The sequence below is a fragment of the Oncorhynchus gorbuscha genome, linkage group LG10 (genome assembly GCF_021184085.1).
Source record: "Oncorhynchus gorbuscha isolate QuinsamMale2020 ecotype Even-year linkage group LG10, OgorEven_v1.0, whole genome shotgun sequence".
In the NCBI taxonomy this organism is placed as follows: Eukaryota; Metazoa; Chordata; class Actinopteri; order Salmoniformes; family Salmonidae; genus Oncorhynchus; species Oncorhynchus gorbuscha.
Window position 1 is genome coordinate 90,392,265 of NC_060182.1, and position 17,902 is coordinate 90,410,166.

The 17,902-nt window shown below is 42.5% G+C and overlaps 1 protein-coding gene across 1 annotated transcript in view; it reads left to right on the forward strand.

The window, feature by feature from the left end:
• The window catches only part of LOC124046721 (forkhead box protein N3-like), a 127,899-nt gene that overhangs the window by 26,140 nt on the left and 83,857 nt on the right, over nt 1-17,902 (forward strand). Inside the window, exon 3 of the mRNA XM_046367432.1 lies at nt 9,684-9,820. Coding sequence (XP_046223388.1) covers nt 9,684-9,820 — 137 coding nt within the window. The remainder of the gene's footprint in view (nt 1-9,683; nt 9,821-17,902) is intronic.

Genomic DNA, 17,902 nt, shown 5'->3' on the forward strand with positions numbered 1-17,902 from the left:
CCAGGCTTTTTCTTTATATTTCATTTGGCAACTTTCCTAAATTAGGTGCATTACCGCCACTGACCACATGTGTCTTTTAGTCAGTTCACCTTATGACATCCAGTGGAGCAGCCACTTTACAATAGTGCATCTAAATCTTTTAAGGGGGGGGTTGAGGGGGGGGGGGTTGAGAAGGATTACCTTATCCTATCCTAGGTATTCCTTAAAGAGGTGGGGTTTCAGGTGTCTCCGGAAGGTGGTGATTGACTCCGCTGTCCTGGCGTCGTGAGGGAGTTTGTTCCACCATTGGGGGGCCAGAGCAGCGAACAGTTTTGACTGGGCTGAGCGGGAACTGTACTTCCTCAGTGGTAGGGAGGCGAGCAGGCCAGAGGTGGATGAATGCAGTGCCCTTGTTTGGGTGTAGGGCCTGATCAGAGCCTGGAGGTACTGAGGTGCCGTTCCCCTCACAGCTCCGTAGGCAAGCACCATGGTCTTGTAGCGGATGCGAGCTTCAACTGGAAGCCAGTGGAGAGAGTGGAGGAGCGGGGTGACGTGAGAGAACTTGGGAAGGTTGAACACCAGACGGGCTGCGGCGTTCTGGATGAGTTGTAGGGGTTTAATGGCACAGGCAGGGAGCCCAGCCAACAGCGAGTTGCAGTAATCCAGACGGTAGATGACAAGTGGTCCTTCTGTAGCTCAGTTGGTAGAGCATGGCGCTTGTAACGCCAGGGTAGTGGGTTCGATCCCCGGGACCACCCATACGTAGAATGTATGCACACATGACTGTAAGTCGCTTTGGATAAAAGCGTCTGCTAAATGGCATATATTTATATTTTTATTTATATTAGGACCTGCGCCGCTTCCTGTGTGAGGCAGGGTCGTACTCTGCGGATGTTGTAGAGCATGAACCTACAGGAACGGGCCACCGCCTTGATGTTAGTTGAGAATGACAGGGTGTTGTCCAGGATCACGCCAAGGTTCTTAGCGCTCTGGGAGGAGGACACAATGGAGTTGTCAACCGTGATGGCGAGATCATGGAACGGGCAGTCCTTCCCCGGGAGGAAGAGCAGCTCCGTCTTGCCGAGGTTCAGCTTGAGGTGGTGATCCGTCATCCATACTGATATGTTTGCCAGACATGCAGAGATGCGATTCGCCACCTGGTCATCAGAAGGGGGAAAGGAGAAGATTAATTGTGTGTCGTCTGCATAGCAATGATAGGAGAGACCATGTGAGGTTATGACAGAGCCAAGTGACTTGGTGTATAGCGAGAATAGGAGAGGGCCTAGAACAGAGCCCTGGGGGACACCAGTGGTGAGAGCGCGTGGTGAGGAGACAGATTCTCGCCACGCCACCTGGTAGGAGCGACCTGTCAGGTAGGACGCAATCCAAGCGTGGGCCGCGCCGGAGATGCCCAACTCGGAGAGGGTGGAGAGGAGGATCTGATGGTTCACAGTATCGAAGGCAGCCGATAGGTCCAGAAGGATGAGAGCAGAGGAGAGAGAGTTAGCTTTAGCAGTGCGGAGCGCCTCCGTGATACAGAGAAGAGCAGTCTCAGTTGAATGACTAGTCTTGAAACCTGACTGATTTGGATCAAGAAGGTCATTCTGAGAGAGATAGCGGGAGAGCTGGCCAAGGACGGCACGTTAGCAAACGAGGATCGGATGTCGTCAACCTTCTTTTCAAAATGGTTGACGAAGTCATCTGCAGAGAGGGAGGAGGGGGAGGATGATTCAGGAGGGAGGAGAAGGTGGCAAAGAGCTTCCTAGGGTTAGAGGCAGATGCTTGGAATTTAGAGTGGTAGATAACTACAACACAACTACTGACAGTTATTCAGGTCACTACTGATAACTACAACACAACTACTCTAAGCTATTAACGTCACTAACATTAACAACAATACGTCATCATCATCACAACAACCATGCCCTTCAATCAGTCATCCTTCTCATAGTGCACAAACACACACACACGCGCGCGCACACACACAGTTCAGAGATCCCTGTCTTTTCTCTGTGTGTTGTGACTCAGTGGAGTTCACGGTACACTAGAAAAGCCCTTCACTCCAGTGGTTTGTAGACCTCGTTTTATATAAGAAGAGTGCCAGTTCCTGTAAGGTCTATGGAGTGTCTTTCAAGCACCACCTTGTGTAACTTCTGCGTCAGTCCTGTTGACACGTTAGATCCATGGCATCATCCCGTCGTTGCACAATACAAGAAACATACTTTACTATATAGTATATAGTATATATATATATAGAGAGAGAGAGAGAGAGAGAGAGAGAGAGAGAGAGAGAGAGAGAGAGAGAGAGAGAGAGAGAGAGAGAGAGAGAGAGAGAGAGAGAGAGAGAGAGAGAGAGAGAGAGAGAGAGAGAGAGAGAGAGAGAGAGGAAAGGGAGAGATAAGAAATAATGTGTGTGTGTGTGTGAGGGGGATCAGTAACCAAGTAATATTAGGCTGGTTCCACATCATTGATCATCAACCTCCCCAAAGAGGATATGTACAGATGTAGGGTCTTAGAGAGAGAGAGAGAGAGAGAGAGAGAGAGAGAGAGAGAGAGAGAGAGAGAGAGAGAGAGAGAGAGAGAGAGAGAGAGAGAGAGAGAGAGAGAGAGAGAGAGAGAGAGAGAGAGAGAGAGAGAGAGAGAGGGCGGGCGGGCGGGCGAAGAGTGCCAAGTAGTTGCATTCATCCAACCAGGGAGGGAGGAGAAGAGTGCCAAGTAGTTGCATTCATCCAACCAGGGAGGGAGGAGAAGAGTGCCAAGTAGTTGCATTCATCCAACCAGGGAGGGAGGAGAAGAGTGCCATTCTGACAGTTGAATTAGAGATGGGGAGATGTGTTTACATATTGCTTGTGAGAGGGGAGATCTCCGTGATATTTCCACTGTTGATCCTGGCAGCAGGGGCCCAAAGGGAACACCTCAAAGTGTTGTCTGGGAGTGAATCTCAATGCTTTACACTGTCTTTATTCTGAGTTTATTTATTTTTCAACTGTAAAGACATTTGAATTGACCCCACAGTAAAGTTTTTCAGTGGCTGCATATGTGTGACAAATTTTGAATGTTTTCTTTTAGAGAATAACAGTGTGTGTGTGTGTGTGCTTGTAGTCAGAGACACATGTCATACACACCTATAACCTCCTGTTTTGAGGCAGAGGGGGTGTCTTGGAGTTGTCTAGATTGCCCTTGTTCTCTATTGTATGTCCTCTATGATCTAGTGCTGGGTGGGATACCTATTCTACTAAATACAAGTATTGATGCACAGCCCAGGTCTCTATTGTATGTCCTATGATCTAATGCTGGGTGGGATACCTATTCTACTAAATACAAGTATTAATGCACGGACCGGTTTGGGTTTTAACTTGTCCTTTAACGGTATTTGAATGTTTGGTTTGTTAAATGAGATACGCTGTATGTAATGTTCATTTTTATAGTTTACTACTTGAGTCATTTCTCTCCACTCTCTCTCTCTCTCCATGCCACTTTCCACATAGACCTAGTCTCGCCCCCTGTCACTCAAGGAGTGCATATGTGACCGACCGGCTCGATTCGGTCTTATGTTGCAAAATATGAAAATGTGTTTCTTTACATTGGATAAAAGTAGAGACTCTGAGCTTGAAAATGATATATCATACACTACAGTTGAGGAACAATGGGAAAGCAATTTGACTTTGAAAATGGATAAACTTGTAACCTCACTTTTGAGAAAATGGCCCTTGAATGTTTTGGTACACCTATTGGAGATCTCTTCTTTGTCTACACCCATTCAGCATCGTTCACACCCTCTTAAGCCTTTGTTCCACCCATCTCTTTAAGGATTCACTTGTGAGTCCATGCACTAAACAACCAAAGAGTTGAAGACTAGAGGCTGGTTTATACCACGGATGTGTAAATTCAATCAGAAGTGCCAGAGTAGACTGTCTGATTGTCTGTTCGTAACTTCAGAGCGTTTCACTCTCGGAGCGTACACTGGATGCTCTGACCGAAGAGTAGGGTTGATCCGAGCATTCGGACTTAACAACAGCAGTCAAGCACCCAAGCTAACTTGCTAGCTAGCTAACAGTATGCTTTAACTTCAAGTGAAAACGACTTCCTGACAAAATTAGAAACGTTAGACGGACGCTTCTCCCTCTCTGTCACGGTCGTCCTTATTCTTATTTTCTTTTGTTCACCTTTATTTAACCACGTGGCCAGTTGAGAACAAGTTCTAAACAAGATAAAGCAAAGCAGTGCGAAAAAAACAACAACACAGAGTTACACATAAACAAACGTACAGTCAATAACGCAATAGAAAAGAAAAATCTAAAAATCTATGTACAGTGTGTTCAAATGTAGAAGAGTAGGGAGGTTGGCAATAAATAGGCCCTAGAGGTGAAAATAATTACAATTTAGCAATTAATACTGGAGTGAAATATGTGCAGATGATGATGTGCAGGTAGAGATACTGGGGTGCAAAAGAGCAAGAGGGTAAGTAATAATATGGGGATGAGGTAGTTGGGTGTGCTATTTACAGATTGGTTGTGTACAGATACAGCGATCGGTAAACTGCTCTGACAGCTGAAAGTTTAAAGTTAGAGAGGGAGATATAAGACTCCAGCAATTCGTTCCATTTATTTGCAGCACAGAACTGGAAGGAAAGGCGGCTAAAGAGAGTGTTGGCTTTGGGGATGACCAGTGCAAAGTACCTGCTGGAGCGCGTGCTACAGGTGGGTATTGCTATGGTAACCAGTGCAATATACTTGCTGGAGCGCGTGCTACGGGTGGGTATTGCTATGGTGACCAGTGCAATGTACCTGCTGGAGCGCGTGCTACGGGTGGGTGCTGCTATGGTGACCAGTACAATGTACCTGCTGGAGCGCGTGCTACGGGTGGGTATTGCTATGGTGACCAGTGCAATGTACCTGCTGGAGCGCGTGTCCTGGAGCCTAGAGAGCAGAGGAAATATTAGCAGTTAGCCACCTAGCGCTGACTGTTAGCCTCTCTAACACTTCTATGGGGTAGATCTCTGTGTTCAGAACCTGATAGCACAGGTCCTCCGTGCAGACTGGACGCCCCAGTTGACAGGGGCGATGCGCTCTCACTCTCACCTCGGTACACACACACACACACACACACACACACACACACACACACACACACACACACACACACACACACACACACACACACACACACACACACACACACACACACACACACACACACACACACACACACACACACACACACACACACACACGTTCAAAAACAGACACACAGACACACAGACACACACACAGACAAACACAGGACTGTGTCACTGTGGTCCCGGCGGCCGTCAGATATCACTGGACCTAAGATCATTGAACCAACTAGAACACAGAGCCCTTTCTGACAGGACACCATACCACCACTGTTATAATGAATCTCCCTGTAGTAAACTTTTGACAATATCGTACAGGGACCGTAAAACACATACTTCAGCAACATCACCAAGACCAAAGGAGCTGATCGTGGACGAGAGGAAACAGAGGGCCGAGCACGTCCCAATTCACATCGACAAGGCTGTTGTGGAATAGTGTATCGTGGTCCACATACATCAGCACAGTCGTGAAGAGGGCACGACAACGCCTCTTATCCCTCAGGAAGCGAAAAAGATTTGGCTCTCAGCTCCTCAGAAGTTTTCCAGCTGCACCATTGAGAGCATTTTCAGTGGCTGCATCACCACTTGTTTTAAATAAACAGTTTAGAGCTACAGTTGAAGTCAGAAGTTTACATACACCGGGAGTCATTAAAACTCGTTGTTCAACCACTCCACAAATATCTTGTTAACAAACTATAGTTTTGGCAAGTACCAAATACTAATTGAGTGTATGTAAAACTTCTGACCCACTGGGAATGTGATGAAAGAAATAAAAAGCTTAAATAAATCCTTCTCTCTACTATTATTCTGACATTTCACATTCTTCAAATAAAGTGGAGATCCTAACTGACCTAAAACAGGGAATTTTTACTAGTATTATATGTCAGGAATTGTGAAAAACTATATTTGGCTAAGGTGTATGTAAACTTCAGACTTCAACTACGCTGCTCAAAAAAATAAAGGGAACACTAAAATAACACATCCTAGATCTGAATGAATTAAATATTCTTATTAAATACTTTTTTCTTTACATAGTTGAATGTGCTGACAACAAAATCACACAAAAATGATCAATGGAAATCAAATGTATCAACCCATGGAGGTCTGGATTTGGAGTCACACTACAGGCTGATCCAACTTTGATGTAATGTCCCTAAAACAGGTCAAAATGAGGCTCAGTAGTGTGTGTGGCCTCCACGTGCCTGTATGACCTCCCTACAATGCCTGGGCATGCTCTCCTCAGGGATCTCCTCCCAGACCTGGACTAAAGCATCCGCCAACTCCTGGACTGTCTGTGGTGCAACGTGGCTTTGGTGGATGGAGCGAGACATGATGTCCCAGATGTGTTCAATTGGATTCAGGTCTGGGGAACGGGCGGGCCAGTCCATAGCATCAATGCCTTCCTCTTGCAGGAACTGCTGACACACTCCAGCCACATGAGGTCTAGCATTGTCTTGCATTAGGAGGAACCCAGGGCCAACCGCACCAGCATATGGTCTCACAAGGGGTCTGAGGATCTCATCTCGGTACCTAATGGCAGTCAGGCTACCTCTGGCGAGCACATAGAGGACTGTGTGGCCCCCCAAAGAAATGCCACCCCACACAATGACTGACCCACCGCCAAACCGGTCATGCTAGAGGATGTTGCAGGCAGCAGTACATTCTCCACGGCGTCTCCAGACTCTGTCACTTCTGTCACATGTGCTCAGTGTGAACCTGTTTTCATCTGTGAAGAGCACAGGGCGCCAGTGGCGAACGGTGTTGGGTCTGTTTCTGACCGTTTGAGCAGACACATGCACATTTGTGGCCTGCTGGAGGTCATTTTACAGGACTCTGGCAATGCTCCTCCTGCTCCTCCTTGCACAAAAGTGGAGGTAGCGGTCCTACGGCCTCCTCCATGTCTCCTGATGTACTGGCCTGTCTCCTGGTAGCGCCTCCATGCTCTGGACACTACGCTGAGAGACACAGCAAACCTTCTTGCCACAGCTCGCATTGATGTGCCATCCTGGATGAGCTGCACTACCTGAGCCACGTGTGTGGGTTGTAGACTCCGTTTCATGCTACCACTAGAGTGAAAGCACAGCCAGCATTCAAAAGTGACCAAACATCAGCCAGGAAGCATAGGAACTGAGAAGTGGTCTGTGGTCACCACCTGCAGAACTCCTTTATTGGGGGTGTCTTGCCTATAATTTCCACCTTTTGTCTATTCCATTTGCACTACAGCATGTGCAATTTATTGTCAATCAGTGTTGCTTCCTAAGTGGACAGTTTGATTTCACAGAAGTGTGATTGACTTGGAGTTACATTGTGTTGTTTAAGTGTTCCCTTTATTTTTTTGAGCAGTGTATATATATTGGACCCTCCAGCAAGGTTCGAACAAGCACCCCATGGGGCAAAGATATTTTTTATTTGGATAATCTCATTATCTATTACAAGTTGTGTCTTTAGGTTGAGAGAAAATGCTGCTGTTTTAGAGCTCAGAGAATCTTGAAAAAACAGAACAATTTCAACAAGTGTTTAAAGGCCTTGATTGTTTAATTCTAACATTTAGATTATTTAAATATGTAATACAAATCTCCAAACTTCTTTTTGTGCTGTTTTATAACACTATATAATGCTCCAGGGCTAATTTCGTTAGCATTTTGGCATGTTTTTATAGATTTTGAACAAAAAACAACATTTAAGAAAACAAACATCATTTAGATCTATCACAGTACATACTTCAGTTGTTTAAGCATATGTTGCAGAACAGTGTTTACAATACATATGTTGCAGGACAGTGTTTACAATACATATGTTGCAGGACAGTGTTTACAATACATATGTTGCAGGACAGTGTTTACAATACATATGTTGCAGGACAGTGTTTACAATACATATGTTGCAGGACAGTGTTTACAATACATATGTTGCAGGACAGTGTTTACAATACATATGTTGCAGGACAGTGTTTACAATACATATGTTGCAGGACAGTGTTTACAATACTTTTTTTTCTGAATCAGATTGAACATTCTACATGATTGCCAAACGTCACATCTGGAGGAAACCAGGCACTGCTCATCACCTGGCCAATAACATCCCTATGGTGAAGCATGGTGGTGGCAGCATCATGATGTGGGCATGTTTTTCAGCGGCAGGGACTGAGAGAGTAGTCAGGATCAAGGGAAAGATGAACAGAGAAAAGTACAGAGAGATCCTTGATGAAAATCTGTTCCAGAGTGCTCAGGACCTCAGACTGGGACGAAGGTTCACCTTCCAACAGGACAACAACCCTAAGCACACAGCCAAGTTCACCTTGGGTGGCCCAGCCAGAGCCCTGACTTGAACATCTCTGGAGAGACCTGAAAATAGCTGTGCATCGACGCTCCCATGCAACCTGACAGAGCTTGATACGATCTGCAGAGAAGAATGGGAGAAACTCCACAAATACAGGTGTGCCAAGCTTGTAGCGTCATACCCAAGAAGACTCAAGGTTGTAATCGCTGCCAAAGGTGCTTCAACAAAGTACTGAGTAAAGGGTCTGAATACTTATGTAAATAAGGTATTTCTGTTTTTTATTTGTAATAAATGTTGTCATTATGTGTAGATTGATGAAGATTTTTTTCTCATTTAATCCATTTGATAATAAGGCTGTAACGTAACAAAATGTGGAACAAGTCAAGGGGTCTGAATACTTCCCGAATGCTCTGAACATGACATATTAACTCAGAGCTGTAACATCCAAAGCAATTCTTACCTTGGTCAGTCCCATTGCATGTAGCAGTGGCAAGCTAAAGATGCTAGCTAGTTAACTAGCTGTGTTGGTTAGCTCGGTGAAAACACTTGCTTGCAGGCAGTTAAAGAAAATATCTTCTTTCTCTGTCACCCATCTGATGAAAAACATATTTTATATCAATGTTATCATTATATCATTTTTTTTTAAATGCCATTATCCATTAGGAAGATGTTTGGCACTGAGAGCTGATCTTCTTCATCTGAACAACGTTCAATTGCAAGGGCTGCTGCGTCAGTTGGAGGTGGGCTGGGGTGCGAGGCTCGGGAACGTTTCAAAATTGTGATTGACAGCTCAGGAAAAATATGTTCTAGGTTCATATGTCTCTTTTTGAAATAAACATAGCTAATCTTATTTGTTTCATAAGTAGCAGGCATCCTTAATAGCAGCCTCATTTTTCATGCAAACCCCACTTTGGGAACCTAATACCAAGAGGTCAGTAGACGCAACATTACAATTCCGAATGACACATGCGGTGCAAAAATGTATGTAATTGACATATATTTTGAAATATATTTACATACATATTCTATGGTGTGTTCAAGCTATATATTTCATAAATATGTAAATATATTTGGATTTCCCCAAAATGCATTTACATATATTATAGTGCATGCGTTTTCTGTATAGGGAGGGAAAGAAAAGGGTGTGTGGTCTCCGTTAAGTGTCTTTGGGACTGTCTCTCTGTGTTCTCTTCTACTGGTCAATAATACGTAAGTAACTGACCTCACAATAGCCAATGGCGAGTCTTGTTATTGTGAATCTGTAAAAACAACTGTTGACTCCACTATTGCTCTCTCTCTCTCTCTACAGAGCATTGGGAAGGGGTCCTTATGGTGTATAGATCCTGAGTACAGGCAGAATTTGATTCAGGCTTTGAAAAAGACACCTTACCACCCTCATGCCCAGGTCTTCTCAACGCCACCCACCTCTCCTCAGGCATATCAGAGGTAAGACACACACGCACGCACGCGCACACACGCACGCACGCACGCACGCACGCACGCACGCACACACACACACACACACACACACACACACACACACACACACACACACACACACACACACACACACACACACACACACACACACGCGTACTCACACACACACACACGTGCATACTCACACACACCAGGATTTCAGTTAGGAAACTGTGGAAGCTGACATTTGACCAGCAGCAAATTAATTTACATTTGAGAAATGTATCGGACCTGTTAACATGTGGTGCGTTACTTGATCAGGGCGTCTACCCACAATGCTCAGAATGACAGAAACCCCATTCCGGTCATGGTAATTCATGTTAACAGAACGTGCAAGTCGAGGATGCAGTAATGTGCTGTCCTTTAAAAAAACAACAACATCTAATACTGATGCACACTATGAAGATGTTAGAATGCCTGTCCACATTCATTTTTCTTCAGCCAAACACGACGAGTAACTAACAACAGTATCACTAGTCTATGTCAATCTACTGTCCCCCCATAGTAGAAAAGTTGACCTATTCTATCGGTCAGCTTGTCGAGAAAGAAATAACCCAAACAGACTCTGGGACAGTTGTGGGACGATAGAGCCCATATTCATACAACCAGTAGACATAACATACAAAAACACACGTTAAAAAGCTATGAATCTGATGCAACACATCAGAACGTTTAGCTTCTAATGTTGATAAACTATTATTTCTTCACGTTATTAACGCAGCGATGCAGACAAGGCAGGAGCTACGAGTGAATGTTCATTCCACAATGGATTTCACAAGAAAACACAGATGTCAAAAGCACACAGCGCATGTGACAGAGATCTAATATGCAACAACAAGCATGGGTTGTTAATATGACTAGGATGGGTTGTTAATATGACTAGGATGGGTTGTTAATATGACTAGGATGGGTTGTTAATATGACTAGGATGGGTTGTTAATATGACTAGGATGGGTTGTTAGTATGACTAGGATGGGGTTGTTAATATGACTAGGATGGGTTGTTAATATGACTAGGATGGGGGTTGTTAATATGACTAGGATGGGTTGTTAATATGACTAGGATGGGGGTTGTTAATATGACTAGGATGGGTTGTTAATATGACTAGGATGGGGGTTGTTAATATGACTAGGATGGGTTGTTAATATGACTAGGATGGGGGTTGTTAATATGACTAGGATGGGGGTTGTTAATATGACTAGGATGGGTTGTTAATATGACTAGGATGGGGTTGTTAATATGACTAGGATGGGTTGTTAATATGACTAGGATGGGTTGTTAATATGACTAGGATGGGGGTTGTTAATATGACTAGGATGGGTTGTTAATATGACTAGGTTGTTAATATGACTAGGATGGGGGTTGTTAATATGACTAGGATGGGGGTTGTTAATATGACTAGGATGGGGGTTGTTAATGACTAGGATGGGGATATGACTAGGGGTTGTTAATATGACTAGGATGGGGGTTGTTAATATGACTAGGATGGGGGTTGTTAATATGACTAGGATGGGTTGTTAATATGATAGGATGGGGGTTGTTAATATGACTAGGATGGGTTGTTAATATGACTAGGATGGGGGTTGTTAATATGACTAGGATGGGTTGTTAATATGACTAGGATGTTAATATGGGATGGGTTGTTAATATGACTAGGATGGGTTGTTAATATGACTAGGATGGGTTGTTAATATGACTAGGATGGGTTGTTAATATGACTAGGATGGGTTGTTAATATGACTAGGATGGGTTGTTAATATGACTAGGATGGGTTGTTAATATGACTAGGATGGGTTGTTAATATGACTAGGATGGGTTGTTAATATGACTAGGATGGGTTGTTAATATGACTAGGATGGGTTGTTAATATGACTAGGATGGGTTGTTAATATGACTAGGATGGGGGTTGTTAATATGACTAGGATGGGTTGGATGGGTTGTTAATATGACTAGGATGGGGTTGTTAATATGACTAGGATGGGTTGTTAATATGACTAGGATGGGGGTTGTTAATATGACTAGGATGGGGGTTGTTAATATGACTAGGATGGGGGTTGTTAATATGACTAGGATGGGGTTGTTAATATGACTAGGATGGGGGTTGTTAATATGACTAGGATGGGGGTTGTTAATATGACTAGGATGGGGTTGTTAATATGACTAGGATGGGTTGTTAATATGACTATAGGATGGGTTGTTAATATGACTAGGATGGGGTTGTTAATATGACTAGGATGGGGGTTGTTAATATGACTAGGATGGGGGTTGTTAATATGACTAGGATGGGGTTGTTAATATGACTAGGATGGGGTTGTTAATATGACTAGGATGGGTTGTTAATATGACTAGGATGGGTTGTTAATATGACTAGGATGACTAGGGGGTTGTTAATATGACTAGGATGGGGGTTGTTAATATGACTAGGATGGGTTGTTAATATGACTAGGATGGGGTTGTTAATATGACTAGGATGGGTTGTTAATATGACTAGGATGGGTTGTTAATATGACTAGGATGGGGGTTGTTAATATGACTAGGATGGGTTGTTAATATGACTAGGATGGGTTGTTAATATGACTAGGATGGGGGTTGTTAATATGACTAGGATGGGGGTTGTTAATATGACTAGGATGGGGTTGTTAATATGACTAGGATGGGGGTTGTTAATATGACTAGGATGGGGGTTGTTAATATGACTAGGATGGGGGTTGTTAATATGACTAGGATGGGTTGTTAATATGACTAGGATGGGTTGTTAATTGACTAGGATGGGGTTGTTAATATGACTAGGATGGGGTTGTTAATATGACTAGGATGGGTTGTTAATATGACTAGGATGGGGGTTGTTAATATGACTAGGATGGGGGTTGTTAATATGACTAGGATGGGTTGTTAATATGACTAGGATGGGTTGTTAATATGACTAGGATGGGTTGTTAATATGACTAGGATGGGGTTGTTAATATGACTAGGATGGGTTGTTAATATGACTAGGATGGGTTGTTTATTAGGATGGGTTGTTAATATGACTAGGATGGGTTGTTAATATGACTAGGATGGGGGTTGTTAATATGACTAGGATGGGGGTTGTTAATATGACTAGGATGGGTTGTTAATATGACTAGGATGGGGGTTGTTAATATGACTAGGATGGGTTGTTAATATGACTAGGATGGGTTGTTAATATGACTAGGATGGGTTGTTAATATGACTAGGATGGGGTTGTTAATATGACTAGGATGGGTTGTTAATATGACTAGGAGGATGTTAATATGGGGTTGTTAATATGACTAGGATGGGGGTTGTTAATATGACTAGGAGGACTAGGATGGGTTGTTAATATGACTAGGATGGGTTGTTAATATGACTAGGATGGGTTGTTAATATGACTAGGATGGGTTGTTAATATGACTAGGATGGGTTGTTAATATGACTAGGATGGGTTGTTAATATGACTAGGATGGGTTGTTAATATGACTAGGATGGGTTGTTAATATGACTAGGATGGGGGTTGTTAATATGACTAGGATGGGTTGTTAATATGACTAGGATGGGGGTTGTTAATATGACTAGGATGGGTTGTTAATATGACTAGGATGGGTTGTTAATATGACTAGGATGGGGGTTGTTAATATGACTAGGATGGGGGTTGTTAATATGACTAGGATGGGGTTGTTAATATGACTAGGATGGGGGTTGTTAATATGACTAGGATGGGTTGTTAATATGACTAGGATGGGTTGTTAATATGACTAGGATGGGGGTTGTTAATATGACTAGGATGGGTTGTTAATATGACTAGGATGGGGGTTGTTAATATGACTAGGATGGGGGTTGTTAATATGACTAGGATGGGGGTTGTTAATATGACTAGGATGGGGTTGTTAATATGACTAGGATGGGGGTTGTTAATATGACTAGGATGGGGGTTGTTAATATGACTAGGATGGGTTGTTAATATGACTAGGATGGGTTGTTAATATGACTAGGATGGGTTGTTAATATGACTAGGATGGGGTTGTTAATATGACTAGGATGGGGTTGTTAATATGACTAGGATGGGGTTGTTAATATGACTAGGATGGGTTGTTAATATGACTAGGATGGGTTGTTAATATGACTAGGATGGGACTAGGATGGGTTGTTAATATGACTAGGATGGGTTGTTAATATGACTAGGATGGGGGTTGTTAATATGACTAGGATGGGTTGTTAATATGACTAGGATGGGGGTTGTTAATATGACTAGGATGGGGGTTGTTTAACTAGGATGACTAGGATGGGGGTTGTTAATATGACTAGGATGGGTTGTTAATATGACTAGGATGGGTTGTTAATATGACTAGGATGGGTTGTTAATATGACTAGGATGGGGGTTGTTAATATGACTAGGATGGGGTTGTTAATATGACTAGGATGGGGGTTGTTAATATGACTAGATGATGGGTTGTTAATATGACTAGGATGGGTTGTTAATATGACTAGGATGGGGTTGTTAATATGACTAGGATGGGTTGTTAATATGACTAGGATGGGTTGTTAATATGACTAGGATGGGGTTGTTAATATGACTAGGATGGGGGTTGTTAATATGACTAGGAGTTAATATGACTAGGATGGGGGTTGTTAATATGACTAGGATGGGGGTTGTTAATATGACTAGGATGGGTTGTTAATATGACTAGGATGGGTTGTTAATATGACTAGGATGGGGGTTGTTAATATGACTAGGATGGGGTTGTTAATATGACTAGGATGGGGGTTGTTAATATGACTAGGATGGGGGTTGTTAATATGACTAGGATGGGTTGTTAATATGACTAGGATGGGGGTTGTTAATATGACTAGGATGGGTTGTTAATATGACTAGGATGGGGTTGTTAATATGACTAGGATGGGTTGTTAATATGACTAGGATGGGTTGTTAATATGACTAGGATGGGTTGTTAATATGACTAGGATGGGGGTTGTTAATATGACTAGGATGGGTTGTTAATATGACTAGGATGGGGTTGTTAATATGACTAGGATGGGGGTTGTTAATATGACTAGGATGGGGGTTGTTAATATGACTAGGATGACTAGGGTTGTTAATATGACTAGGATGGGTTGTTAATATGACTAGGATGGGTTGTACCATGACTAGGATACAGGGTTGAATATGACTAGGATGGGTTGTTAATATGACTAGGATGGGTTGTTAATATGACTAGGATGGGGGTTGTTAATATGACTAGGATGGGGGTTGTTAATATGACTAGGATGGGGGTTGTTAATATGACTAGGATGGGTTGTTAATATGACTAGGATGGGTTGTTAATATGACTAGGATGGGGGTTGTTAATATGACTAGGATGGGTTGTTAATATGACTAGGATGGGTTGTTAATATGACTAGGATGGGGGTTGTTAATATGACTAGGATGGGTTGTTAATATGACTAGGATGGGGTTGTTAATATGACTAGGATGGGGGTTGTTAATATGACTAGGATGGGTTGTTAATATGACTAGGATGGGGGTTGTTAATATGACTAGGATGGGTTGTTAATATGACTAGGATGGGTTGTTAATATGACTAGGATGGGTTGTTAATATGACTAGGATGGGGGTTGTTAATATGACTAGGATGGGTTGTTAATATGACTAGGATGGGTTGTTAATATGACTAGGATGGGTTGTTAATATGACTAGGATGGGTTGTTAATATGACTAGGATGGGGGTTGTTAATATGACTAGGATGGGTTGTTAATATGACTAGGATGGGTTGTTAATATGACTAGGATGGGGGTTGTTAATATGACTAGGATGGGGGTTGTTAATATGACTAGGATGGGGGTTGTTAATATGACTAGGATGGGGGTTGTTAATATGACTAGGATGGGGGTTGTTAATATGACTAGGATGGGGGTTGTTAATATGACTAGGATGGGTTGTTAATATGACTAGGATGGGTTGTTAATATGACTAGGATGGGGGTTGTTAATATGACTAGGATGGGGGTTGTTAATATGACTAGGATGGGGGTTGTTAATATGACTAGGATGGGGGTTGTTAATATGACTAGGATGGGGGTTGTTAATATGACTAGGATGGGGTTGTTAATATGACTAGGATGGGTTGTTAATATGACTAGGATGGGTTGTTAATATGACTAGGATGGGTTGTTAATATGACTAGGATGGGGGTTGTTAATATGACTAGGATGGGGGTTGTTAATATGACTAGGATGGGGTTGTTAATATGACTAGGATGGGTTGTTAATATGACTAGGATGGGTTGTTAATATGACTAGGATGGGGGTTGTTAATATGACTAGGATGGGGGTTGTTAATATGACTAGGATGGGGTTGTTAATATGACTAGGATGGGTTGTTAATATGACTAGGATGGGTTGTTAATATGACTAGGATGGGGGTTGTTAATATGACTAGGATGGGGGTTGTTAATATGACTAGGATGGGGGTTGTTAATATGACTAGGATGGGTTGTTAATATGACTAGGATGGGTTGTTAATATGACTAGGATGGGTTGTTAATATGACTAGGATGGGTTGTTAATATGACTAGGATGGGGGTTGTTAATTGACTAGGATGGGTTGTTAATATGACTAGGATGGGGGTTGTTAATATGACTAGGATGGGTTGTTAATATGACTAGGATGGGGGTTGTTAATATGACTAGGATGGGGGTTGTTAATATGACTAGGATGGGGGTTGTTAATATGACTAGGATGGGTTGTTAATATGACTAGGATGGGGTTGTTAATATGACTAGGATGGGGTTGTTAATATGACTAGGATGGGGTTGTTAATATGACTAGGATGGGGGTTGTTAATATGACTAGGATGGGGTTGTTAATATGACTAGGATGGGTTGTTAATATGACTAGGATGGGGTTGTTAATATGACTAGGATGGGGGTTGTTAATATGACTAGGATGGGTTGTTAATATGACTAGGATGGGGGTTGTTAATATGACTAGGATGGGGTTGTTAATATGACTAGGATGGGGGTTGTTAATATGACTAGGATGGGGGTTGTTAATATGACTAGGATGGGTTGTTAATATGACTAGGATGGGTTGTTAATATGACTAGGATGGGGTTGTTAATATGACTAGGATGGGGGTTGTTAATATGACTAGGATGGGGGTTGTTAATATGACTAGGATGGGGGTTGTTAATATGACTAGGATGGGTTGTTAATATGACTAGGATGGGGGTTGTTAATATGACTAGGATGGGGGTTGTTAATATGACTAGGATGGGTTGTTAATATGACTAGGATGGGGGTTGTTAATATGACTAGGATGGGTTGTTAATATGACTAGGATGGGGTTGTTAATATGACTAGGATGGGGTTGTTAATATGACTAGGATGGGTTGTTAATATGACTAGGATGGGTTGTTAATATGACTAGGATGGGTTGTTAATTGACTAGGATGGGTTGTTAATATGACTAGGATGGGGTTGTTAATATGACTAGGATGGGGGTTGTTAATATGACTAGGATGGGTTGTTAATATGACTAGGATGGGTTGTTAATATGACTAGGATGGGGGTTGTTAATATGACTAGGATGGGGGTTGTTAATATGACTAGGATGGGGGTTGTTAATATGACTAGGATGGGGTTGTTAATATGACTAGGATGGGTTGTTAATATGACTAGGATGGGGGTTGTTAATATGACTAGGATGGGGGTTGTTAATATGACTAGGATGGGGGTTGTTAATATGACTAGGATGGGTTGTTAATATGACTAGGATGGGGGTTGTTAATATGACTAGGATGGGGTTGTTAATATGACTAGGATGGGTTGTTAATATGACTAGGATGGGTTGTTAATATGACTAGGATGGGTTGTTAATATGACTAGGATGGGGGTTGTTAATATGACTAGGATGGGGGTTGTTAATATGACTAGGATGGGTTGTTAATATGACTAGGATGGGTTGTTAATATGACTAGGATGGGTTGTTAATATGACTAGGATGGGGGTTGTTAATATGACTAGGATGGGGGTTGTTAATATGACTAGGATGGG